This window comes from Pelmatolapia mariae, linkage group LG10_11 (genome assembly GCF_036321145.2).
Source record: "Pelmatolapia mariae isolate MD_Pm_ZW linkage group LG10_11, Pm_UMD_F_2, whole genome shotgun sequence".
In the NCBI taxonomy this organism is placed as follows: Eukaryota; Metazoa; Chordata; class Actinopteri; order Cichliformes; family Cichlidae; genus Pelmatolapia; species Pelmatolapia mariae.
In genome coordinates, this window is record NC_086236.1 from 21371102 (window position 1) to 21396283 (window position 25182).

The following is a 25182-nucleotide window of genomic DNA, read 5'->3' on the forward strand; positions in this document are numbered from 1 at the left end:
TGTAGCTCTCTGATCTTTTAACTAAAAATACTGCAAATAGAACTCTTAGGTCAGGGGATACATTGCTTCTGATTGTTCCTAAAAGCAAACTAAAGCACAGAGGAGACCAAGCGTTTGCCTGACCCTTTGGAACAGTCTGCCTCTTCAAATTAGGACGTCTCCAACACTTGACATTTTTAAATGCCGTCTGAAAGAACATTTTTAGTCCCTAGCTTTTAATTGTGACTGAGTTTTTGTTTTGTTCTCTTTGGGTGTGTTTGTTTTACTTTTTGCTTTGTATAGCACTTTGGTCAACCTGTGTTGTTTTTAAATGTGCTTATAAATAAACTGATTGATTGATTAATTGATTGAATACTACAAAGTGTGTGAATGGGGGGAAAAGACATTTTGATTGTGTTGTTATGGGTTTTCTTCAGTTTATTTCATATAAAGGATGAATAATGAAGAAAAATATTCTAGATGTTTGCATTTTTATTGTTAAAAACTGCTCAAGATGGTGCTCAGTCACATTTCCATAACAGATGGTGTAAGATCTTCATGCAGTACCGGTGAGACGATCGATGGGACAGAAGATTAGGCAAGTGGACACTCCTCTGTAGAAGGAAAAATGGAAAGTGTAAGGTGATTAGTGCACAACATCACTCTGTATTTCAAGCTGTTTTTATATAGAACTTCACCACCAATGTAAAAGTACCGCTTTTAGGAAGAAGGACAATATTTTCAGGAAGGATGCCGGTCTGCAAGCACAACTGCCTGAGCTTCTCCTGCAACTCAGCGCTGAGGTCCAAACTACGTCCTGTGAAACCACGTGATGTAAATCTGCTGCAGTGGGTGTAACTTTACTAAATGGTTTGCTGGACACAGCTAAATGCAACTTTACCATATAATCTGTTAACGACAAAGGTTTCATTCCCTCTGGTGTTGAAGGAATAGGTCAGGCCGTACTCATCATACTTCACATCAACCATACGCATGTCACTCACATACCCCCAGTCTGACAAAAAGGAAAAAAGCAGAAGAGAATATGTGAAAAAAATAATACTGGATGATGATGGAGAATTATTCGTTTCCTCTCTTTGTGGGCGTACTCACACCGACTTCTGTATGTGAATTTTCCAGGCACCTCAGTCTTGTTGGCTAAATTTTCCATTTTCCGACATGTATCATTACTACTGCAAAGACATCACATTAATCTCCAATGTAAATATTTTATTGCTATTCAAATGATATTTGCTCTGTCTGTCCTCTCACACTCACGTAAGACTGGAGAATGACAACTCAAGGCCCCCATCTTCAGTTGGCTTAATGATGGCCGTGCCGGTCTTCATATTGGCTTTGCTACTGACAAACCACTGGGCATTAGAGCAAATTCCAGTCAGGTACCACTTACCTGCCATCTGTGGACACACAAATGGAAAGAATTGCGAATTAGACAGAAACACAAGAGCTGTTTATTGTAACACTGTGCGTGTGTGTGTGTGTGTGTGTGTGTGTGTGTGTGTGTGTGTGTGTGTGTGTGTGTGTGAATGCATATTAATTAATTTACTCATATATATTAGTTTTATTCATGCTCCATCTTGAGACAACAATTGCAGAACTTTACATCAAAATTTCCAATGCTTATGTTTTGTTGTTCACACTGAAGACAGTGTGAACAAACTATAACCAAACTATATTTATATTAGTTTTTTTTTTTTAAGCAATGGTGAAAATATATCTTATCATGCAAAATCCAGGGTGAAACATCACCACATAACATAAATGGTGAAGTCGTTATAAAAGTAAATTTTGCAAAGGTTAGCCTCCTGTATAGACTGCTAAACTGTCTGGTTCCCTGCCTATCCCTGTTAGATAAGCTCCAGTACCCCCCTTCCATGGCCCTAAGATAGAGAGATGGTTATGAAAATAGATGGGTGGTAAAATAAAAATGATTATCGATGACTCTTACCGCCTGTAAATCAAAGTCTGCCTGAGGTAGGATTTCAGAAGACGAAACCATGAGGGAGCACAGTACCACTCCCAGAAGGGTGCGAAGTGAAGCCATAGCTGCTGATGAGTGAAGAAATGATGATGGAGGAGATCACAAATGAAGATCTGGAAGTTGCTGCCTGGTGACTCTTTATATAGAAGAGTGAGATTATCTCCCCACCAACAGCTGCACTTATACAAACCCCAGGTTCTGTGATGGCTTCGAACATGTGACATTTTATGCAAACACATGGTTGGTTTCATAACCACAAAGTTTATTCCTGCAGGGGCAGAACTGTATCCACTGTGTGAGAGGTGAATGTCAGACAGTTACCAAGAAAAACAGTAAAAAACACACAAACTTCAAAAAGTTTCAAAAGTCACAAAAGTTCATATCATAGCAATCACAAACTAAGGAGCTGCAAAGTAAAAAAAATATAGAAATTTATAAATATAGAATATATATATAAATATATATATAAATATAGAAATTTATAAACTACGTTTCTACTTTTAACAACGCAGTGGTTGCCTTCCAGTGCTCTCTGTAGCAGAGATCACAAAATGAAATGCACCTATCAGCATTTGCGACAGTCGCAGAGACAAAACACACGCCCTGATAGAGATAGTAACCTGAAATGTGTTCTTAGAAAATGTAGTTTGTCTTTTAGGGTTTTAATGTCTCGTTTTACCCTAATTTGTCTAAAAACTACTTGAAAGCCCCACATGAATGTAAGAGGTTTATTATCTATGCAGAGTGTAGCATCCTCAGAGTAAAAAGGAGAGCTTTTCCAAAGCTGACTGATTAGGAATCCCAAAGTTGGCTTTCCTCATAAGTAATACACGGTCCCAGTCAAACTGTACATGATCACTCCTACAGGAAGCAAAGTAAATGTACTATCATTTTATTTCACCTGTGACATGATGAAAAACAGCAGAATAGCTAACGCTAACAAATGGGTGTTGAAATGAGAATGTTTCATTTTCTGCTGTTTCATAGGTCAAAAAGGGCGTTGAACCGAACTGAACTTCATTGGCCGAATGTGCTGCCAGTGTGAACAAAAAGTCCTGAACTTTCAAATAAAGTCTTGCTAAGCTAAGTCGCTAAGCTAACTCTGTGAATAAAAGACATTCGGTGTGACTGAAATTGTTAGCTCAGGCACGAGCAGTTCATTCTCTAAGGAGCACTGGGACTGTTGCTGCACCAGTAAGCAAAACACACATAAACAATATATTCATATTAACTGCTACTGTTATTAAGAGTAAACTTTAATTAGTGGTCCTTTGGCAAGTTTAATTGTCCCCGCCTGGTCTACAACAAATAGCTTAGAAATCTTAAGGTCGAGACTCAACTGCTTTAATATTACACTACACCGAGCACTGTGTTACTTTGTGTGAATTGCTGCTACTATTGTAGTGCAGTATCTGCTGTGTGGTTAATCATATAACCTTTTGTACACAGCAGTCAGAGTCTACTTGCACTTGGGTCCATCTGCTAAATAGCTTTAAAAATTGGTTAGGGAAGTGGCTTTGATTATACTAATACACTATACTGTGCCACTGTCACAGGACAGAGATCCACCAGGGAACATCTGTCAGGATGAAGAGCCTTTGCTTCTCTAAATATAAACCAAATACTTGTAGGAAACTTTGGGAAGAGGCATTTTTCCTCATGTTATCTAAAGTTAAGTTAGCTTGGATACTTCTTACATACTTGCTCTGCAGAAAGCCAAAGAGTTTGGACCTCTGAAAACATTTCCAGTACAGCTGGATTTGTTTGTAACTTTGGTCACCTTTGTATCATCCCTCAGATTCTTTTCTCTACTGCACAGCTTTGAGACCATGACACCACTGGTGCTGAGGAGATGTACTAGTAACGTGTTTTGCTGGTAATGATTTCTCCTGCCTGCATTCCTTGCCAGTTATAATAGATCTTTAATCCTGGAAAACAAATATATGAAGTGATGCTGTCAAAGAAATATATTTTATTGCACTAATGACTCAAGCAATCTGTATGTTTGTCTGTCAGTCTGTCTGGTCAACAGTTCATCTGATCTACTTCAGACTTGGTGGGTATTTTGTTTGGATTCAAATAAACACTGTGTTTATTTGTTTAATTCACAGGTTATTCTATTATTTTTTGTATATAAATCTTTGCAAAGTGTGCAGATACAAAGACTTGATAAAAAGAAGGTTTTAGCTGTGCTGTTATGGATGTACTTCAAGGTATTTGTTTAAAAATTGAATAAATCAAAAAATTTTAGCCATTTCATACTTTTTATTTGTGTGGTAATAACAGCAGGTGGATAAATGCAAAGTGATGAATATAATTTTGTGATATTATGAGCATTCTTAATAATGAAAGAGCAGAGATAGTAAAGTAAAACGCAAACTGTCTCAGGTCATCGACGTGAGATTTTCAGAACAGTGAAAGCTCCTCGATGAGATGGTCACCTGGACACAAGGTTAGGCAGCTGGGCACTCCTCTACAGAGAGGAAAATGGAAAGTAAATGGAAAAGTGATCAGTGCATAACATCATTCTTGATTGCAGTTATTTTAAATAAAACATCTCAGAGGTAAAAGTACCGTTTTTGGTAAGGATGACAATATTTTCAGGCTGGATGCTGCTTTGCAGGGAGAACTGAATGAACTTCTCCTGCACTTCAGCGCTGAGGTCCACACCACGTCCTGTAAAAAAAACAGATGATGTAAATCTGCTGCAGCGGGTATAGCTTTACCGACCAGCAGAACAGGTTAAAATGGATTGAGCAGAGTGTAGAATCAGAGCTAAATGCCATATTACCATATAGTTTGTTAACAACATAGCTTTCTTTCCCCTTTGTTTTGATGGAATGAATCAGGGCATACTCGTCATACTTCACATCGACCATGCGCAAGTCACTGAGATACGCCCAGCCTGACAAAGGGAATGCAGCAGAAAAGGGGTCATGAAATTATGAAAGCAGAAACAGCAAACATACTAGATCATTAAATCGTGCTTTTCTCTGTGTGTGGGTGCACTCACGCCGACTTGTGTATGTGAACTTTCCAGGTATCTCAGTTTTTTTGGCCAGATTGTTCATTCTCCAACACGAGCCATTAGGGCTGCAAAGAAATCACTAAAACATTAATTCTTTCACATGTTGTCATTTATATATATACAGATATATAGATATATATTCCTATTTATTTAAATGTCCATTGTCCTCATGCCCTCACACTTACCTAAGACTGGAATATGACATCTCCAGATCCCCGTCAGCAGTTGGGGTAATCATGGCCGTGCCCATCTTCATGCTGGCTCTGTGACTGACAAACCACTGGGCATCAGTGGCAATTCCAATCAGGTACCACTTACCTGCCATCTGTGGGCACACAAGAGGAAAGCATCAGGAGTTGAAAACTTTACTGAAGCGTTTTTGAAACACTTTCTGTGACCAACTTTACAAAAAAGTGTGTTTTAATAACTCATGTAAGCTTTGGAAGACAGAGAAAAAATAACACTTCATGTGTGCCTTCTTCTTTTTCTTTGTTTTTGAAGACAGCTACATTGCTTTTGTTTATGAAGGCAGTGAACAAAAGATTTCTCACAGTATAAAACACAAAAGTCACAAAGTGAAAAGCCAAAACCATATAAGCAAGTTGAATATGCATTGCTGCTGGAAATAAATATTGTAAAATAAAACGTACTAATGTAGCCATTTGTCTTACCGCCTGTACGTTGAAGTCTGCCTGAGGTTGGACTTCAGAAGAAACCATCAGGGAGGAGAGCACAGCTCCCAGCAGAGTGAGAAGTAAATGCATGGCTGCTGATGATGAGTGAAGAAATGATGATGTGGGAGAGTGTGGATGAAGATTTGGAAGTGTGTTGTTGAGGTTCTGCCTGACTCCCTTTATATAGCCGAGGGAGATTACCTCTTCTCTCGAGGCCAGCACACACACACACACACACCTACACAAAACACCGGTTCGGGGATGGGTTCAAACACATGAACCCACATGCATGGTTTCACAACCAAAAAGTTTGGCCACGCAAAGGCAGAATTCAGTGAACCATATGAGAGGTATATAGCAAACAGCTGGCAGGAGAAACACACAAAAACAAATCAAAAATTTTAATAACAGATCAGCTGGGATGTCAGAGAATTGGGAAGCAAATAAAGTAGTAATTAAATTTCAGCTTGAGTGGAGACAAAAAATCTGTTTTGAAACAAAATACACTATATCCACAGTGGTAAACAAGGCTGCGGCTAAACTCCAGCGCTTTCTGCGACCGAGACCACAGAATCAAATGTAGCTGTCAGCAGATGTGACAGTAACGCGCACAGACAAAACACATGGCTCGCAAACTGGATTCCTAATCGCGCTTCCCTGTGTAGTAACCTGAAATGATTCCCTGGATAAGCTAACAATAATAAGTAAATAAGTTTGTAGAATCTTTTTTCCACTGCTGTTGAGTGATGAAGAATCAATGGTTCTTGAAATAACAACCTTTTATGTGACAAGAATGAAAGTGTCACACCATCCATCCACCATCTATCTGGGTCCAGAGTGAACTTGTTTGTTTGTTCACTACCCACAGATTGTGGCCTTCTGGTAATTTGGTTAAAACATAGGGGTTACCTTCTTGTGACCTAATTACTGTTGCATTTAGGCCAGATGCCAGTCAGTGACCCCCCTGGTAACCTCTGACTGCTAGGAAAACACTAGCCCAGCAAGTTAGCGTGCTGGCTGCCGGATGAAATCATTCCCAAAGATTACAAAGGATTACAAATCACTTTGTGAATGCTTTGGTGGTGAGAAGGCTGCTGCAGTTTCCCATACTTCACATGGAAGATGCAGGAGGTGGTATATGTAACTCCTGTGCTATACAAAAGCTCCATTTGCTGTTGCATTGTAGGCAGTGGGTGATGTTGCCTACTTTGAGTGAAGGTGTCTGACACTGTTTTCTCTCCCTGGGAAATGCTCACAATGAAGAAGTTGTCCTAATTTAGTCGTCTTAAGTAAGCGTTAGTTTGTGTTTGTTTGCTGACATTTGTTTAAAACTGCATTTTAAATTATCCTGTTTTTAAAATGCCACATTTATAATATTCAACAAGATTTTGATGGACAACTGATCGACATCTGCTCCGCCCCCCTTTAACACTTTGTACAGTGCTATAAATGATGCATAAATTATGTTGTTTATCCCCCTTTTTCATCTCTTTATGTGCACTTGGCACTAGTGATGGACACACCAACACAATCTTCTTTTATGTGTTTTTGTTCCCTCATTTTAGGCTGAATAAGTTTAATATTGGTAAGTCTTCCAGTGAGTTCCAGTAAGTGACTTCCCTCAAATGTCTTAAACATGCTGTGAACCGACTGAAAGGAGCAAACACATTTCATTCCTCTGTGTGCAGACATGTTCCCTGTGGCCCAAATCTCAAGGCAGTGCTGACTGAGGATGAAGTGTGATACCAGCTTAACCCATAGTGGTAGCTGTGGGAGGACTGCCATTAAGGAAGCAACCACAACTGTCCCCAACCCACCAACTCATCTCTTTTGTGAAGGGACACAGATATTTTTTCTTTGTGATTAGATCCCCCCCACCATGTTTGAATTCTATTTGTTTTAAGGAAACTGTATTTTTAAACTTACTTTAACCCCTTGCTGAGACTGGTTGCTTAAACCTAGAATCAAGACATTGCTGTAGCTCTGTTACACCACTACATTTAAGTGACAAACTGACTGAGCAACAGAGTTAATATTAATGTTATTGGGTGTTTTTGTTAATGTTAAGCACAGAGTGGCCTGAGGGTGGCAGCAGAGGAAAAGCTGTTCATGGTCACTGACTGAAAGTGCTGGCACTGAAGTTATAGGGATGAAATACGCCTTCAAATGGAAGAAATGTATCGGTATAAGAATATTTATTGATGTGCTCCACCCAAAATGTGGATTATGAGAAATAATGCTAATTAGTGAACAGTGTGAAATGAAAATTGAGACTAGAGATTATGTTAGAATAGATAGGGTTTCATTTTCAATTCACACTATGTGACTGAGAACAGTGATTTAACAGTTAGACATTCCAGAATTTTACATAAATTATTATTATTATCTATAACCGAATAATTAGAGAAAGAATTGGCGTGTGTGTTTAGATTTGTAGATCAGTGTTGAAGGCACCGTGAGACAGTCATGACCAAAAAACATTCGTTAAAAAGCACACACAATAACGCAGCACACTGCAGAGAAGAAAGGCACAAAACGCACATTTTATTGTGTCCAAGGTGATGAACTTTGTTCTTGCTCTAACCATCACATGCAACATATTTTAGACATTATTTTAACATCTTACACTGAGCTAAGCTAGCCTCTTTGTTCTGTATTAGTTAGGCCTCTTCTCACAGATGCAGATCCTTCCATAACTCGATTTTCTTGCCTTCTTATTAATTTTTTTTTTATATATCTTTGTTTCTTTTTAAATTTCCAACTTGACCAGTACAGTGGTGTCAGTATTTACTGAGTGCATGTCTGCAGAACGAGTCAAAAGTGACCATTTGCTTTCCTTTGGCTTTTCCTCTGATGCCATCTTAAGGCCAAACCACGTTGCTACTGGACATTAAAATAGTAAAGGACAGCTATCCAGTCTTGAATCCAGCAGTTTTGTTTCTGGTTTATCTTCTTTGATTTGAACTCCAGAATCACTCAATGTTTTTTGTATCATTTTGAAGTTTATTAGATTTTTTGGACTTGCATGCAGTGAGATTATTTTTTTTATAAAGACAACATATTTCCTTCTTACTTTCTGCAGGTGTATAAAAAGGCAGGCTATAATGTCTGCAGTCTTTGATTAAATTTTATAAAAGGCACAAAATCCACAGACTGTCTTGCATGTGTCCAGGTCAAAAGCTTCAACAGAAAATGGTGCTAAAAATCCAAACCCCAAACACATGTATGCATCTTTAAACAGTCATTAAAAACATGTTCATATTAGTACTGCAGTCCTGGAATGTATTGAAAAAGAAATATGAAATTTAATTCTTCATGCATGCAGCACGAACAGTCTATTACCACGATGTCACCGAGTGCATTAAGTACAACTAGACCAAGTCAGTAAGGCTGGACCGAGGAGAAGCTGAAGCATCTGTCATGGTGAGGAACTCAACCCAGTTCTGATAGAAGCCACGAGAATACTCTCCTGTGTCAACAACGAGTCCCCACAGGCGGCTCTGGCCCGTTTTGTTCCTCAGAGCCAGCTGAGCCTCTCGCTCCGTCACGTTAAAGCTGATATTGAGAACTTGTGCCACCAAGAGGTAAAGCAGTCCACCTGCGACAATGCTGCTGTACCACGCACAGGTAAAGCAAAGTGCTGTGCTGCAAAAGTAAAGAGAACAAATCATTACTGCAACATAACCTGCCTTTTCTTCTCTTCTCATACTGGCAGGACAAATTCAAGAAAAACAAACCAAAAACAGTAATTAAAAATGTCATTGATGAATTGAAATAATTATTTAATGATTAAAGTTATTCAATTTCAAGGCTGCAGCAGAATAAAACATATAAAGTGCTGTACCTAGACTGAGTGTAGACGCCGGGGCAGTAGAAGAGCCCTGTCATTAGATACTGATGAGGACAGAGGCTGCAAAGCACCAAACTGATCCCGTACAGAGAGGTCAACACAAACACAGAGAGGGTCAGCAGAAAACTGCGATGGTTTGCCTGTCCTACACAGCTGTTTATCCTACAACATCTCAACAGGGACACACAACACCAGAGAGACCAGGTTACATGTGTATCTCACTATCACGCTGTATATAAAATGACAGAACTGCTACATTTACGGATTTTAATTAGTTTAGAAGTGACTCAGTGACCTTATTTATCTTGTTACATTATCCTATCATTTTAAGCCCATTAGTTTTTCCTCTTGGCAGAGCGCTCTGCAAGAGGACTTTCAGTGTGACAGAAAAAAAAATCTAATTTGCAAATGTCCCCAAAACAAAATAATAATATTAATAAGAAAATCTAAATCCATCTGCATGAGTTTTGGAGTATGTTTATCAAAATCTGTCAAAAGGAACTGATTATGGAAAACTTGATGACATGTGATGTGTTTATGGCCTGATGAGGCCCATCATGTGTTCACTAAATTATGATCTAATGGTAAAATTAAACTCTATTTTTTTCTAGTGTGGGGAAATGTAAAAGAGAGTTCAGTTTTCATCTGCTGATCAGCTGTGAATGTGACGCCCCCCTGGTCCAAGCTTCTGCTCAGATTCGTTCCCCTAATCTAATTACAACACAAGAGGTGTAGACCCACAAATTCAACAGCTCAATTTAATTTCATTGTTTATTTCAACCGAATGGCCACCATGACCACCAATTATGCTCCCAGACAACTTAAAAATAAAACTAATAGTTTAAGACATAAAGACATGGACGTGGATGTGGATTCAGATAAAACTGAGGTTATGCACTCGGCCCTAATAAATCTTAGAAACATGATGTTAACCAGACACTTACTCTGGATGGCATTATCAGGGCCTTCAGCAACACTATGAGAAGCCTGGGAGTTGTTTTTGACCAGGATGTGTACTTCAATGCGCATATGAAACAAATATATAGTAACACTTTTTTTTCATGTGCACATTAATATATAAAATTAGAACCATACAGTCTCAGAATGATGCCACAAAACTAGTTCATACATTCATTACTTCTTGGCTGGACTATTGTAATTAATTATTATCATGTTATTCTATAAGTTCCTTACCTGCCTCCATTATTCCAAAAAACACTGCAGTGACAGTACCGACAGGGACATTTTTGCTTTATCTTTCCCTTAGTCTGTGGTTTTTCCAGGCTCCATTTACCCTCTTTTTTCCCTTTTCTCTTGTTTTACGTCTTTTCTCTTTCCAATATCCCCACAACCAGTCATGACAGATGTCTGTGCCCCCGGGCCCGATTTGCCAGGGGTTTCCTCCTCTTAGAGGGGAGTTTTTCTTTCCCACCATTGCATAGTGCTTACTCAGCAGGGACCATTTGATTGTGAGGGTTCTTCGAGAGAATCTCTACCTTACAGTATAAAACACCTTGAGGCAACTGAATAAACCTAAACTGAACTGAATATTAAACACACAATGCTTTGCTTACAAAGGAAATATATAAATATGACGTGAAGTCAGACCCACCAGATACAATGGTGGTCCAAACGCTGGACACATGAGCCACAGGTTCGACAATGACCAGCCCGCGGTGGTCGCATTATTTTGCACAAAGGACACCTGCTCCACTTTGCTCCGAGGCCCTCCTTTGGGGTTTGCAGCTCTGCTGGTGTCCCTGAGGGAGAGGCTGCTGATTGGATAGATCCATTATTTACTTGTGTGGACTCCTTTTTATCCTCCTGACTGTGACTGTGAGAGTCGTGAAGGGCAGCAGTCACAAATCCTGGGCCTTTCTTGGTGTGAATAAGAGAGACTATAGTGAAGATCATCCCAGAGGTCACGGTGCACACCTGCAGCTGGCTGATGTCCCCACGCGGTAAAATCTCTGTGATGAAGAGGTAATACATGTAGGCCAGAGAGTACAATGCGAGGGTGAGGAAAAAGAGGGTGCGTCTCTTCTTTCGGTGCGTTGCATAGTAGTACCACAGCACCAAGCCAGGCAGAGCTGTCAGGACGGTTATACCCAGCAGGTAGTGCAACGCTGCAACCTTCAGCAGGAGAGGCAGCATCAGCAGGGCCGGGATCAGGGAAATTTCCAGATTTTCAGCCATGGCACCAAATACAGGAGACTGAAATGTACTTTTAGATGGTTTGTCTTTCAGCCACCTACAGAGAACAGTGGTCATAGAGTATTAATTAGACAAATGTTTATTCATGTGTCTAATCATTTCCCTTTTCACTGATGGAATTTATTTTCAAGTTCTTGAGCTGCATGCAAGGTAAAATTATTTCATAGTTGGCTTTTTTCAGGTTTGAGACATACACGATAGTTTGCTTTGACTCTAGAATAATAGGAAAGATAAGATAAGACTTTTGCATTCTCAGGTAATCTCAGAGAAAGCTTTTAGAGCCGCTCTAACCGATAAGAGGGGCCGGCCAAATAAAAAAGGAATTAAAAAAAGAAAGAATGATATGTGCCCTCCTTTTCTCTCTCATTGTGAATTTCGGCACATTTTAGGAAGTAAAGTTAATTGTTTGTGGCAAATTATTAAGAATTTACATAATTCAAAAATCTAATTACAAAAATAACAGCATCCTACTATAATACTTAATGTGATAATTCAGGTATCACAATAAATATATGGTAAATTTGCATCTTTGCTTTTCTCTTTGAAAGTTTGATTCATTTTATTAGAAGTCACTCCCTACCAGCACAGCTAAGGCTCATCTCGATCTTATTTATCTGTGCAAAACAAAGAAGAAGAAAAAGAAAGAAAGAAACTTCATCTGTTTCTTGGCGGTGAGACATTGCCAGTAAACCAGTGTGGGTGTGTGGACTATTTCCAGTCTTAAAGCTAAGCTTGTTATCCAGCTGTTGGCATTCGTTTCATGTTTCATTGACAGTCATGAGAATGGTATCACCTCCTCTCGCTTTCTTTAGAAAGCCAATAAACTAATAGCATAAAATCTCACGCTATTTTCTGTTTCCTTTGTATCTGGTTTGTGTCCAACCTTTCTTAGTGACCACAAACAACAGCTACTTGTGTAGCTTTCTAGCAACAGTACTACACATACAGCACACACTCCTTGATTATTAGTTTATTCACCCATTTCTTCACACCTTCATACCTGTTAAAGGCTTCATCCAGATCCTCGCAGTCACAACAACATCCGTACTGGTAGAGATCGCATTCACAGCAACAGATAGGATCATCTGGCTCCGGTGGCTTTAACTTCTGCCATTGCATAATGGCCTGCTAAAGATGGAGATTTATAAAAAAAAAAAAAAAAAGGTCATTGCATGCCACAGATGACACAGTTACAGCATGCTGCGTTTGCATGATACATGACTTAAAAAACACAAGCAGGTAATCCTGTCATGATCAATAAAAACTATCCAAACAAAGACCCTTTATTGATTCCTTGTTTCCTTACGTGGCCTTGAAAGACCCCACAATTAACTTGCAGTGCACAGAGAAAAGCAAACATGCTCACACACACACAGCTCTCACCCTACCTTACTGGGCTCTAAGTAGATTGCTTTTGAGAATTAGTAACAGTGCTGACAAATTTAGGATCCGTTTTCAAGATTATATTTTTAATACAAGAAATTACAAAATGTTTTAAACACCTATTACAAAAAATAGGCATAAACAAGTGCAAAAGATAAGTAAAAACAAAAAAATATAATCAGAATCAGCTTTATTGACCAAGTACTCTGGCTATTTCTTTATTCTCAATATACATACCGGAAAAGACACCTGGCAATGTAGAACAACACATATAGCATATTTGTGTTCATACTTGTTGATGCTATTAATACTATAACAGCATATTTATATTTATATTATATATCAGAGTAACAAATACAGTATTAAACAGATTATAGCAATGCGTACATGACCTGTACTTGTAACTCTAAAAGATCCCTGTTTAAAAAAAATATATATCATTTCCATAATCAGAGTATTCTCAGTCTTATTATGTCCCCAAGAGCTTCTAATGTAATTTGTTGAAACAAGGCCACGGTCTCCGCAGGGACAAACTATCTGGGCCAGCAAGCCGAAGACTTAAATTCTCTGAAATGTCTTTGAGTTATTGTCTGTGTGAGTTATTACATTAGTCTGATTTGTATCTGTGGTTATAGCCTTATTATGTGGCATCTGACACATAGCTATACAGGAATTTCCAAAGAAAAATTATTTTAAAGACAAAAATAGTTATTGCAATCAGAGTTTGTCTGCTAAAGATCATTATTATTATTCAGTAATAACTTAATTAGCACTATCTAATACTTCTAGGTGTTAACTGTTAATAAGGGACACTCACAAAGAAAATATTTATTTTGTTGACTTACCTTTTGTCTCCAATGCAAAAACACAAAAACAGCAAGCTACGTTGGCTCAAAAAATTCACAGTTTCTACACGAGAGCTACGCCATCCTCAGCAAACAATGAAGAGAGAAATGCTTAAGAAGATGACCCCTTGTCACCAGGCTCCTTCTGCAAGTGACTGAAGGGGAAAAAATAAAAAGCGCAGCCTAGTTTCTCATCAGTCATTTGTGATGAAAAAGGAAATTGGCATGTCCCTGCCCCGATGGTGCTGTGGCGACACCGAATCAGTGCAGTGAGATGGTTTTCATTTCTTGCATTCCCATGGTGGAAGCGTCCCAACAGAAGGCAACTTGAAGTCCTGACAAGTAGCTTGATATTGTGTTGCATCTGCCAGCTCACATTTCCACAGACTATCTTTCTCACATGTCATTAAATAGTTCACAAGTCGTTCTCGGGGATATTCAGCCTGCTTCTGCCTTACAGCTTCCATCAGCTATCATTTTAGATTTTAATATTGGCGTGCTTGGCAAATATAGGCCCTCCCTCATTTGGTTGAGGGAGCCAGAGAGAGCCAGGAGTTTTTCATACCTCTGCCCACAGCTGAGAGGCTGTGTTGAGGTATTCAAAAGCTGCAACAGCAGCCCTGATAATCCACGCTGAGCCGAACGAGGGTGCGTATGAGAAACATGACAGGCACTCAGAGATGTGAGACTGAGCGATGATCCATGGGGCAGCCCCACCCTCTGGCATCATATTTCCTCCCACAAGCAACCTGACCTTGAGGCTCACCCACCGAAAACTCTCGAAGAGTGCATTTGTGCTTGATCAAAGGCGCACGGGAAGCCTCTGTGTTTACGCTCATAAAGCCCTGCGCTGTACACATTGCACTCTTCGTGCGACGACACGATACCGACACTAACGGTGCGCTCAGTGACCCATGCAGGGAAGTTTTCTTTTCTCACCTGGAGCCAAGGTCCTTATTCACATCAGCACATGTTCATGCTTATGAACACTTTAGCAGACAGTTTATCCAACTTGAGCTTGATCTGGGTCACTCTGCAGCATAAACCAACTTTAAAATGAAATGTTGTTGCAGCTCAGTGAAAGGGGAAACACTGGAACCTGAAAGACAGACGTTAGGACCCATAAGATATCTTATCAGAGACAAAATAGCCAGTATGACCTTTACTAAGAATAGTTTAAATAATGAAATAATGGTCATCCTGTTTTCAAAGTGGCAAAACAAAAGGTTAGACATGCCTTGAAAGTCCATGCCACTTTCGCTTGCACATAAGCAAATCCATTTACAGTTTTGTTAATGTCCTCTTTACACACACTGCCCCATGAATCATTACTAATTCAAGAATAAGAGGGGCAGGTGCATTATGAGCTATAGGCTGGTAGTGTCTGCACTGGATGGACAGAATCAATGCAGAGAAAAGCTGCTGCTCTTTCTCCGGTGGGTTACGCTTCCATTAGTCCTAATGGAGCCCGGAACCTGAGATAGCAACTCTAATCTATTTTAGAGGGTTTAATGCTAGAGAAATACACTGAACCAACAGTGAATGCTGAAGATTGTGCATCAGCAAACTGCTAAGATGCTGATAATGCAGTATGACAAATAAATGTAATAATCAGTCCATCTCCTTGTCGTATATTTGTGCTCTAACGTACTAAAGCATCACATATCGAGTTAAGATGCTTTCAAAGAGAATAACATGAATTATCTTTATTTGTCAACTGACAAAGAGAAAAGAAGAACCAGTTTTTTGTTTTACTTTGCAGGTAGTTTGCTGCAAACATCATGGAACACCAATGATGCTTATAGTCAATTGTCTATCCTTTTTAGTGGATAACAGCGATCCCGGACAATTCTTCTTTGGTAATCTCTCAAGCTCCTCTAGATTTGATGATCTCCTGTCATGGTCTTCAGTTTACCCCACAGATTTTCAACAGGATTCAAGTCAGGCCTTTGTGCAGGCCAGTCAGTAATGCTCATTTTGGTCTTTCGAAGGTAGTTCCTCACCAGGAGCGACGTATGTTTTGGGTTGTTGTTGTATTGGAAGACTAAGCGACTCAGTTTTGTGGCATCTGGAACTGGCATATCCTCCATTTCCAGATGCACTGAAGCATTCCCACAGCATAATACTCCCACCACTGCTTTTCACTGTGGGGATGGTCTTCTTTGTGTTGTATGCTTCTCCCGTCTTTCTAAAAATATAAGCAGCATCTCTGTGGCCAAAGAGCTCTAGTTTCTTCTCATCTGACCAAAGAACTTGCTTCCAGTATAGATAGTCTTTCTCCAGGTTGTTCTTAGCAAACTTCACTCTGGCTTGAAGGTGTCTCATGTGCAAAAGTTGAGTTTTTCTTGGTCTGTAGTCTTGAAATCCATTCCTGCACACAGCTCTGGTGATTGTCTTCTTTAAGACGACAATTCCCAACTTGGCTCAGTCGTTCACATGTTTTTGAAGTTGTTCTGGGGTCTTTAGACACGTCTCTCACTAGTTTTCTTTCCAGAGTCACACTTGTTCAATACTGTGTGGGTCTCTTTGAATTCCTTGATGATGCTTCTAATTCCAGTTCTTGACATTTGATAACTTTACATATACAGCTCCTCGTTTGTGAGCATCAACAATTCTTTTTCTCAAGTCTAAACTGATTTCTTTGGTTACTATTACGATTACGTTTTCTTCAGTGACAGCTCAAACTCTCACTGAAGTTTTTATACTTTGTGTAAACTGGAAGACAACCCTTTTAAAACTCAGTTTTCCAATGTTAGAGCACATCATTACACAACACTGGTTTGTGCTGTGGTGACAAAATGTTCAGCTATAATACTGACCCCAATTAACGCTTTTTAAAGAAAGCATTTGCAAACATACTAGTTATGTTGAAAATTAATTTGCTTTATTTAAAAAAAAAACTAAAAAAAAAAACACTGGAGAAAATCTTGACTAAACTTTAAATTTCATACGAGGGCTAATAATTCACTGCTCATCTGTTCATATGTCTAAATCTATCTGCGCGCCATCTACAGTAACAAGTCCTTTATTGAATAGAGGTGTGCTTATAAGGTTTCACCAATGACTGATTCTTACATCAATTATCAAAATTTGTGTATGAAAGTTTGAAAGATTTCAAACTGCTGGTTTATGTTTTGAAAGAAATATGAGAAATAAAATCTTACTGAAACCATCTACTTTATTTATTTCCCATTTATTTAGGGAGACAATAATGTACCATGGACAAAACAGCAAGACTTCTTTTACAACACAAACCAACAGACTCATTCATTCACATTTTACACATAATATCAAGTATATATTCCACAGCATCACAATCACACTTTAGAGGTAAGACGTGGAAGAACTCCTCACATCCCCTGAATACACTGCCTCTGTCCCTTTATCCACGTTCATGTTCCCATTTGATTAAATATCTGCAGTGATCACTGTTACATCTGGGGGAAAGAGACATCAACTCTTTTTTCGCAGCTACTAGTGGAGTGCGAGTGCAGCACTTGATTGGGGCGAATTTATTTAAGTAATATTCTGAGACAGCCTAAGGGGATTTCAGTATTGTTTTTTTGATGAGTAAACTTGACGAAAATCAGCAAAATGAAATACAATTTGTGTAGGTCATGGAATGTTTAAGGGGCGTAAACATCAAGGAAAAAAAAAAGACTATGTGACTGTGGCAGACATTCAGAACATGGGCCAATCAGTCTTTACTATGTTGCACTGCACTGGGGTCTGGATATCTGAGAGACAGGCTGAGAGGTAGGAAACTCATTCCTCCAAGGTTCGGAAAGCATTCTGCATGTCCTCCAACAGTTGGGCGTAGTCTCCTTTGATCTTTGCTTCACCATCCTTGACAGGATCCTGAACGATACATGAAAGGCACAAAATCATTTAAGGGGGTTGATGATCAATATGGCAAAGAAAAAACAAAACAAAACCAAATATCTCCTGCCACATGAGAAACAAATGTGTACCTTGAACTTCATGGAGCTGATCTTGTACAGGATCTCCCCCATGTTTTCCCTGATGATGGCCCAGGTGATTTTGTTGTCACTCTGAGCTGTGGACTCCACCGCATGTCGGGCCATGTCGTAAAACGCTATCATGTTTGAGAGGATGCCAACAGTTTTGTAGAAGGGGCAAAACCTGAAAGAATATTTACACATATGTTGTTTAATACTTTTTCCTGTTTTCATGGGAATTACAGTAATATCATAAAATACAACATCCAAAATGCACAATTACAAGAGTCAGCATGTTCTTTTAAGACTTTCAATGTAATCTGTCTAAATGTAAGTGCTTTGTATTCACCTGTCATAGGGAGTATAACCATTCTGCTGCAGGAAGTCGTCCTTAATGAGCTTAGCAACTTCTAGAGTAATTTTATCAGTCTCAGCGAGTGAAGCCTGGGAACAAAACCAGACGAGTTCTTGTTATATTTTTCTAGTCACTGGCACATATTTTTTTTAGCATTCTACAGTGATGACAGAAGAACCTTTTTTTTTTTTTTTTACATATAATGTATCCACTAAATTGGCTTAGAAAAAATATACAAGAAAAGAGATTAAGCATTAGATTGCATTTGTTACACTGGGCCTTTTGTACCAGCACATGTTCCTTCAGTCTCATGTACAGACTTCACTCTCTTCAATCTCCCACCTTCATCTGGTAAAACTGATCAACAGATCTAAATCCATTTAGAGTCCATAGTAACAGAGCTAGTAGAACTTCCAAAGCATTCAAACTGAATAAAAATTGTGACGATTGATATGAATTCAGACCATTCATAGTTCATTGGTCATTAAAATGGACATAAAACACTACATGCATTAACGCTAATTTACACCTTTGAACACTGCTTAAAAAAAACTGTCACAGATTAAACACTATCTGTGAAGCTGGATTTTAAAAAACAAGTGTTTGTAGTAGAGCATTTGTGGCGCCATCATGTGGCAGTACAGAATATTACTTCACTAAGTCAATTTGTTGGTTGCTGCCAATAGACTTACATTAGTCTATTAGTTTTTGTGGAAAACATGGAAACTGAAACGAAAAGCAGGGTCACTTTTGTACCGCCCTGGCAGTATTCAAGAGAGGAGACATGCTCTGCCAGCTGATTATGTCACTCAGTCTGTATACACAACCCAACAATGGACAAACCAGTGCATTACCAACAGGTGGATTCTCCCATTTGAGTGCATGTAGCTTAAAAAAGAAAAGTGATCGCAGCAGCCAGGGGCAATAGAAAAGTGACGCCCTTAAACTGTTTTAGTTTTAGTCTCTGAGTTTTATCCAGTATGTGACTAGTTAGCAAACACAAAATAATCAACCTTGTGACGTCATATTCTGTATCTCACAAGAAAACGCTATAATTACGTTAAAAACTTCAACTTTAAACACTTATTTTTTAAATTCAGCTTCAGAGGCAGAGTTCAACCTGTGACAATGTCTTTTAGAGTAGGGCTCAATACTGTAACCTAACATGCTTGTGTTTGGACAGTAGGAAAGAAATGGTGTGTCCAGAGAGACTCTGAGCATACAAACTCCACACATAAAGGAGCACAGACTGCACAGTGACGCAGTGGTTAGCACTGTTGCTTCATGGTAATGAAATTCTGGGTTCGATCCATCGCGCCGCTTGGGACAGTTTTAGACCATTTAATATAAACTGACTCACTTTGCCAACAAGCTGCACAATCTCAGCCAGGTCCTCTTCTTCCTGTAGAATCTCTTTTGCTTTTGTGCGAAGAGGAACAAACTCCGGGAAATGTTTGTCATAGTATTCATCCAGAGCTCGTGTGTACTTGCTGTAGCTGATGAGCCAGTTTACAGATGGGAAGTGTTTTCTCTGAGCCAGCTTCTTGTCCAACCCCCAGAACACCTACAAACAACAACAAAAACACAGGGCAGTGTAAAAGAGAGACACTTTCACTTTAAGGTGAATTCGGTCAAATGTTTGCATTAAGTTTCTACATTTTACTTACCTGAACGATTCCCAGTGTGGCTGAAGTGACAGGATCGGAGAAGTCTCCACCCGGAGGCGACACACTAAGGAGTTCACAGTATTAAAGGTAAAGTTTACTAATAAAATAATCACCTGCTGGATTCTATTTAAAGGTTTCACATGAAAAACTTTACATTTTCTAACTAATTTTCCCACCGAAGCAATCTCAATATAACGACGTGCAGCAGTCAATGACCATCCACAGAATGTGCACAAACAAACAAAAAACACAAACTTGCTTATATAAATGTGAACTCACGCTCCTACGATGCTGACGCTGCCTTCTCTCTCTGGATTTCCCAGGCACTTCACACGTCCAGCACGCTCATAGAAGGAAGCCAGTCTGGCGCCCAGGTAAGCCGGATACCCGCTGTCTGCAGCCAGCAACATTCACAAAGGTAAATGCTTCACATGAGTTTACCTACTGTGTGACAGGGTCTTAACAAAATCTGAATGAACTGTACTATGAAGTGAGTTCAACATACCCAGGGTATCCTTCTGTTATCTGGACTCACTTACACTAGCACTGGTGCTCAGGATAAGCAGTCAGACAAAGCTAATTATCATCTTGCTAAGTTAACGCAGTGTTTCCTCTGCACGTTCACAGGAAAAGGGTGGTGTTGGCAACATCTAACCAATCATAATCTTCTTCTTACTATAACAATCACAGTGTATGTATGTATATATGCACACCACCTCTTTCTTAATGGGTGGGCCAATCTGAAGGAAACTTTACACGAATATTGCCACACACAATGCGATTATTAACATCTACATATTTTTAAAACAATTCATTCATTACAATTCTTCTCATTTTCATATATACCATTTTAATTTCAACATCCCGATATTATGTGATATTATGTTCTTACGTTTGCCTTTCTTTCAGCTGTAGCTCCAGTGTTGTTTAACATCTGAGAGTAAAGATTAAATAACTCAAACATGGGCTTAGACTACACACAAATATGATAGAAGGTCTGCAAGTACAGTGTAGGCGTCCTGTTTTAGGATTGTATATTAAAACTTCTAGAACAATAAAATTACTGTACAATTGCAGCCACACAAAAAAGGGAAAAATGTTTTGTCTAAGAATATATATTTATTACCAACGCTCATCAGGGAAACTGGTAAACATTAGACACTACTGAAAAACTTTAAACCCTCCTATCTCCACACAGATGTCCAAATGATCCTTCAGGAATAGTGACACTATTTTCTGGAGAACTGAATGGTCAGTAGGAGGTGATTTTTGTACCTGCTGATCTCTAATCTAGAACCTAACCTGCTGCAGAGCAGGTTAAAATCACAACATAAGTTACCTTGGCAAGAAATAAACCACCTTCATAGTACAGAAACCCCAGAACTAATCCTGAAGTTACCTAATGAAATCCTGATTAATAGTACATCCTCACTAGTTAAATGAAAATGAAAGTGCTTTAGAACATGAATCAAAATGGCATTAGTAAAATACACCAAATATATATATTTTTTAAAAACCCTGAAATAAACATTACCTAACTACATACCAGCAGGTTAAAAACAAACAAACATGTTTTGAGATTTTGACTGTGACCACTGAACTCACCAGCAGGCATTTCAGCCAGTCTTCCAGAGATTTCTCGCAGAGCTTCAGCCCATCGAGACGTCGAATCAGCCATCATGCTCACATTGTAGCCCATATCTCTGAAGTATTCAGACAGTGTGATCCCTGCACAGGCAGAAGTTTGACATTTGATGACATGTTCAAAATACTGTGCAGGAAGAGGAAAAAAAAACAACAAAATACACACTAGCTCACTACTAGCTACTTTCATAAAGTTCTGAATAGGATTTTAGAGTGTTTTAAGTTTTTCAATTACTCGAAAAAAAAAAATTGTTTCTTTTTTTTAAGTATGTAGTAAAAGTTAAGGTTAACAATGACTCAATTCTCTATAATAAAGGCAGCTTATACCTGTGTAAATGGAAGCCTCTCTAGCAGCCACGGGCATGTTGGAGGTGTTAGCAACCAGCGCTGTTCTCTTCATGATGCTCTCAACTTTGCCGTCAACTTCCATAGTGAGCTAGTGGGAAGAGCAGTGTGAACAACAGCCTTAGCTTAAGCGAGTCAAAAGTGATGCAGTAGTGCGTTTGTTACAGTAGACAGAAAAAACTCAAATAACAAATCAAAAGCTTCGTAATCTGCAAACCTCGGGGAAATCTCGCAGCACTTCAGACATTTCGTTTCCACGCTCTCCACAGCCGACATAGATGATGACATCACTGTTGGAGTACTTGGACAATGACTGCGAGATCACAGTCTTTCCACATCCAAAGGCTCCTGGTATAGCAGTAGTGCCACCCTGCACACAGCTGTAAAGCACAACAGCCACAAAGTCTCACTATGTAATAAATAACTAAACAATCCACCAGTGAAAAACCCACTTTTCATATGTATATGTGATATGCAGTACTTGCAGTATCACCACCCACTGTAAGGCTTATGGGCTGCCCTAAATTAACACTACTGATAATCACTATAATCCTTTTTTTAAGGTTAAGTAATGGTTAATCCACCAGTATGTGCAAGATTTTTAAACAAAATTATATTTTTAATGCTGAAAATAGTTTCAAATTTATTGATTTATAAAAAAGTTTGTTTTAAACATGTTTTTGAAAGATTTGAAAAATATTAGTGTTTTCTTGTTTTTATGACAGGCGGTTTAATAATATTAAATAAAGATGTCATAATGCACAGCAAATGAATACTCACGGGAAAAGTGCATCCAGAACTCTCTGGCCGGTCAGCAGTGGATGATTAGCTGGTAGTTTTTCTGTGACGGGGCGGACTTGTCGTACTGGCCACACTTGCACCATGCTGAGTTTCTCTTTAATGCCTTCAAACTCAAGCTCCAGAACCACATCCTGAATGCAAGAAAACCCCCAAAATCAGTTCTGTTTTTATCCAAAATAAAAAGCACTTTGTTTCAAATGCAACACTCACTGAAATGTCGTAGTTTCCAGGTGGAGCCAGGTAGGTTATGGTGCCTCTGCTACGAGGTGGAAGCATTAGCTTGTGTTTGATTAAGGAGTTTTCAAATACCATACCATAGATATCTCCACCAGTTACGTGACTGCCGGCCTGGCGAGGGGATCACATTTTTGGTCAGCACACTTGAAGAAGAAAAGACTTTGAAGGCCTCATCACTGCAACAGTGCGCTTTCCTTACCCGAAGGTTCTGCCCAGGCGTAAATTCCCATTTGTTGTCTCTGTTGAGAGCACCAATGTTTACTCCTCTTGGGATGTAAATACTGTTAGTGAGGTCATTGATGTCTTTTAGTGGGCGCTGGATACCGTCAAAGATGGAGCCCATGATACCCGGTCCCAGCTCTACAGACAGGGGCTTTCCAGTTCGCAGGACAGGGTCCCCGACAGACACGCCAGCTGTATGATCAAGTTAGGGTCACCAAACAAACCACAAAATGTCTGAAACATGTGATATCTGCCAAGCAGCTTTTCTTAATGCAATTCAGTCTGATTTGTTTTTGTTCTTTTTTACTTTTGTTGTTTGACAAAAGAGGAACGAAACACGGCAGCAGAAAGGATACATGTCTCCTCGTAGACCTGGATAGTTGCCATGTCCCCTTCTAAACGGATGATTTCTCCCACCAGCTCACTGTGACCCACTCGAACCAGCTCATACATGGCTGCTCCTGCCATGGCGGTAGCTGTCACCACTGATGGCAATAGCAAGAAAGAAAATTACAGATACTGAAATGATTAAGAAACAATCAAAAGTTTTACTTGTTTATATTTTCAACTGGGACAATTTCAAAGAGATTATTAAGACAAAAATGACAAATGTTATAGCTTGAACATATGTGACAGACCAAGGATACCCTTAAGCAGAAGTCATGCAGTTCAGGATAACTATATACTCTACAGCTATGCAAGAGAGGCACTCTTTAGTGAGATTAGACATGATTTATACACAGTTTATACCCAGTTACCCCTGCTGGGTAATAACAGGAAATGTCATGATTTTGTCATCATGTGATCAACTTCCTTAATTTGTCAGCTACTCAGCTAAACATTGCAACCATACTACTTTTAACTACATTCAACCTGATAGATTCTAGCCATTTAAAAGACAAGGAGAATAAACCAGACCTGGTCCAGAAACACCGTGTACATATCCAAACTGGCTTTCTCGGTCCTCATCCTGGATCTTGGGAAGTTTTGAGGTATCCATCTTGATAGTTTATATCTTACTAAATTCCTTGAGGGGCACACAGAGGACAACATATGCTTTCAAGTAATTTTATAACACTCACACACAGTTTAAGACATAGTGCAATACTTAATCATTAGCCAGGGTAAAGTTATTGTATTACTATTATTTTTCCAGACTTACTTTAGATGCTAGTGTGACAGGGAGAATTATGCGAGCACCGTGACTTGGTGGTTTCTCTCATGAATGAATGACCACATCTAACAGTGTTAGGTCATGAGCTAACTCTGCTAAAGCTTCATTTTCCTTCCATCAGAAACTAAAGATGAGGTAAAATGAGTCAGCGCTGCCATTCCTGGCCAGATGGTAGCTTGTTTGTTCCTCCATACGGAAGGCTGAGAGTAAAGCTGATTTGAGCGTGTGCACGTATAAGTCAGGTGACTAGTTAGCACACACTAGCTATCTTCATCATCATCGTTCACAGTTTAAGCTAAACAGAGATTTTTACACTCGAAATTTGCCCCATAACTAAAGGGAGGCTGGTGAGAATGTAAAACCCTACAAAGCCTGTATAAATACTATACCTTATTACAATGGTCAGCTGTCCAGGTTTGTCTCTACTGTAGAAGACTGAGGAGGAGCTTCGCTGTGCTAATCACCTGCCAAACAGCAGACTGTCACGGGAAGAAAACATCTCCATTGCGGCTCAACTCGCTTCCTGTCTTGCAACGCTGGCAGTTATTACAGAGCCAACATGGCGTCTAACAGTTAACAGTTTCGCAAGTTCCGTTGAGCTACACATTGGCATCGGGTGACCTCTGCTGGGTTTGAGTGAATTTACAGGCCTCGTTGTTTCATTGTTTTCTTTATTTTATAAAATAGTTATATTCCATAATTAATTTAGCATTTTTAATATTAGATTATATTTTTATTGAAACTATGATATAGCCTATAAAATTAAAGCTGAAAATTGTTTGTAGAATTTAAAACGGTTTTGG

General features: G+C 39.2%; 3 protein-coding genes across 4 annotated transcripts; all 3 read right to left on the reverse strand.

Annotated features, from left to right (window-relative positions):
* Window positions 1–573: 573 nt before the first annotated feature.
* Window positions 574–2231, reverse strand: LOC134635337 (lipocalin-like). Its single transcript, XM_063484730.1, has 6 exons — window positions 1949–2231; window positions 1258–1397; window positions 1093–1172; window positions 881–994; window positions 695–796; window positions 574–593 (listed from the first exon to the last, which is right to left on the reverse strand). Exons 1-6 carry the CDS (start codon window positions 2042–2044, stop codon window positions 574–576), a joined length of 552 nt encoding a protein of 183 aa, XP_063340800.1. The 5' UTR covers window positions 2045–2231.
* Window positions 2232–4240: 2009 nt separating this feature from the next.
* Window positions 4241–12866, reverse strand: LOC134637946 (palmitoyltransferase ZDHHC23-A-like). Its single transcript, XM_063488524.1, has 9 exons — window positions 12748–12866; window positions 11146–11784; window positions 9528–9695; window positions 9091–9328; window positions 5195–5334; window positions 4995–5074; window positions 4773–4886; window positions 4556–4657; window positions 4241–4454 (listed from the first exon to the last, which is right to left on the reverse strand). The coding sequence occupies exons 1-9, from the start codon at window positions 12864–12866 to the stop codon at window positions 4435–4437; spliced, it is 1620 nt and encodes a 539-aa protein (XP_063344594.1). The 3' UTR covers window positions 4241–4434.
* Window positions 12867–17158: 4292 nt separating this feature from the next.
* LOC134637944 (V-type proton ATPase catalytic subunit A-like) lies at window positions 17159–24897 on the reverse strand. 2 transcript variants are annotated; one of them, XM_063488522.1, is made up of 15 exons: window positions 24769–24897; window positions 24124–24232; window positions 23562–23690; window positions 23183–23397; window positions 22957–23094; window positions 22726–22877; window positions 22163–22325; window positions 21928–22036; window positions 21562–21684; window positions 20236–20350; window positions 19957–20020; window positions 19650–19853; window positions 18284–18378; window positions 17947–18118; window positions 17159–17833 (listed from the first exon to the last, which is right to left on the reverse strand). In XM_063488522.1, exons 2-15 carry the CDS (start codon window positions 24203–24205, stop codon window positions 17741–17743), a joined length of 1854 nt encoding a protein of 617 aa, XP_063344592.1. In that variant the 5' UTR covers window positions 24206–24232; window positions 24769–24897; the 3' UTR covers window positions 17159–17740. The 2 variants fall into 2 exon arrangements, with proteins under 2 accessions (XP_063344592.1, XP_063344593.1); XM_063488523.1 differs by lacking the exon at window positions 24769–24897 and adding an exon at window positions 24368–24561.
* Window positions 24898–25182: the final 285 nt, after the last annotated feature.

Coding starts and splice junctions, on each gene's coding strand:
- LOC134635337 (XM_063484730.1), bottom strand. CDS start 2,044: ATGGCTTCACTTCGCACCCTTCTGGGAGTGGTACTGTGCTCCCTCATG. Junction 1,173..1,257: donor TTGTCATTCTCCAGTCTTAC/GTGAGTGTGAGA, acceptor ATGTCTTTGCAG/TAGTAATGATACATGTCGGA. Junction 797..880: donor TGTCGTTAACAGATTATATG/GTAAAGTTGCAT, acceptor GTGGTTTCACAG/GACGTAGTTTGGACCTCAGC.
- LOC134637946 (XM_063488524.1), bottom strand. CDS start 12,866: ATGCAATGGCAGAAGTTAAAGCCACCGGAGCCAGATGATCCTATCTGT. Junction 9,329..9,527: donor GGCGTCTACACTCAGTCTAG/GTACAGCACTTT, acceptor TTACTTTTGCAG/CACAGCACTTTGCTTTACCT. Junction 5,335..9,090: donor TCACCATGACAGATGCTTCA/GCTTCTCCTCGG, acceptor GTGTGCCCACAG/ATGGCAGGTAAGTGGTACCT.
- LOC134637944 (XM_063488522.1), bottom strand. CDS start 24,205: ATGGATACCTCAAAACTTCCCAAGATCCAGGATGAGGACCGAGAAAGC. Junction 22,326..22,725: donor GTTCTGGATGCACTTTTCCC/GTGAGTATTCAT, acceptor TGTGCTTTACAG/CTGTGTGCAGGGTGGCACTA. Junction 20,351..21,561: donor ACTGGCTGAAATGCCTGCTG/GTGAGTTCAGTG, acceptor TGCTGGCTGCAG/ACAGCGGGTATCCGGCTTAC.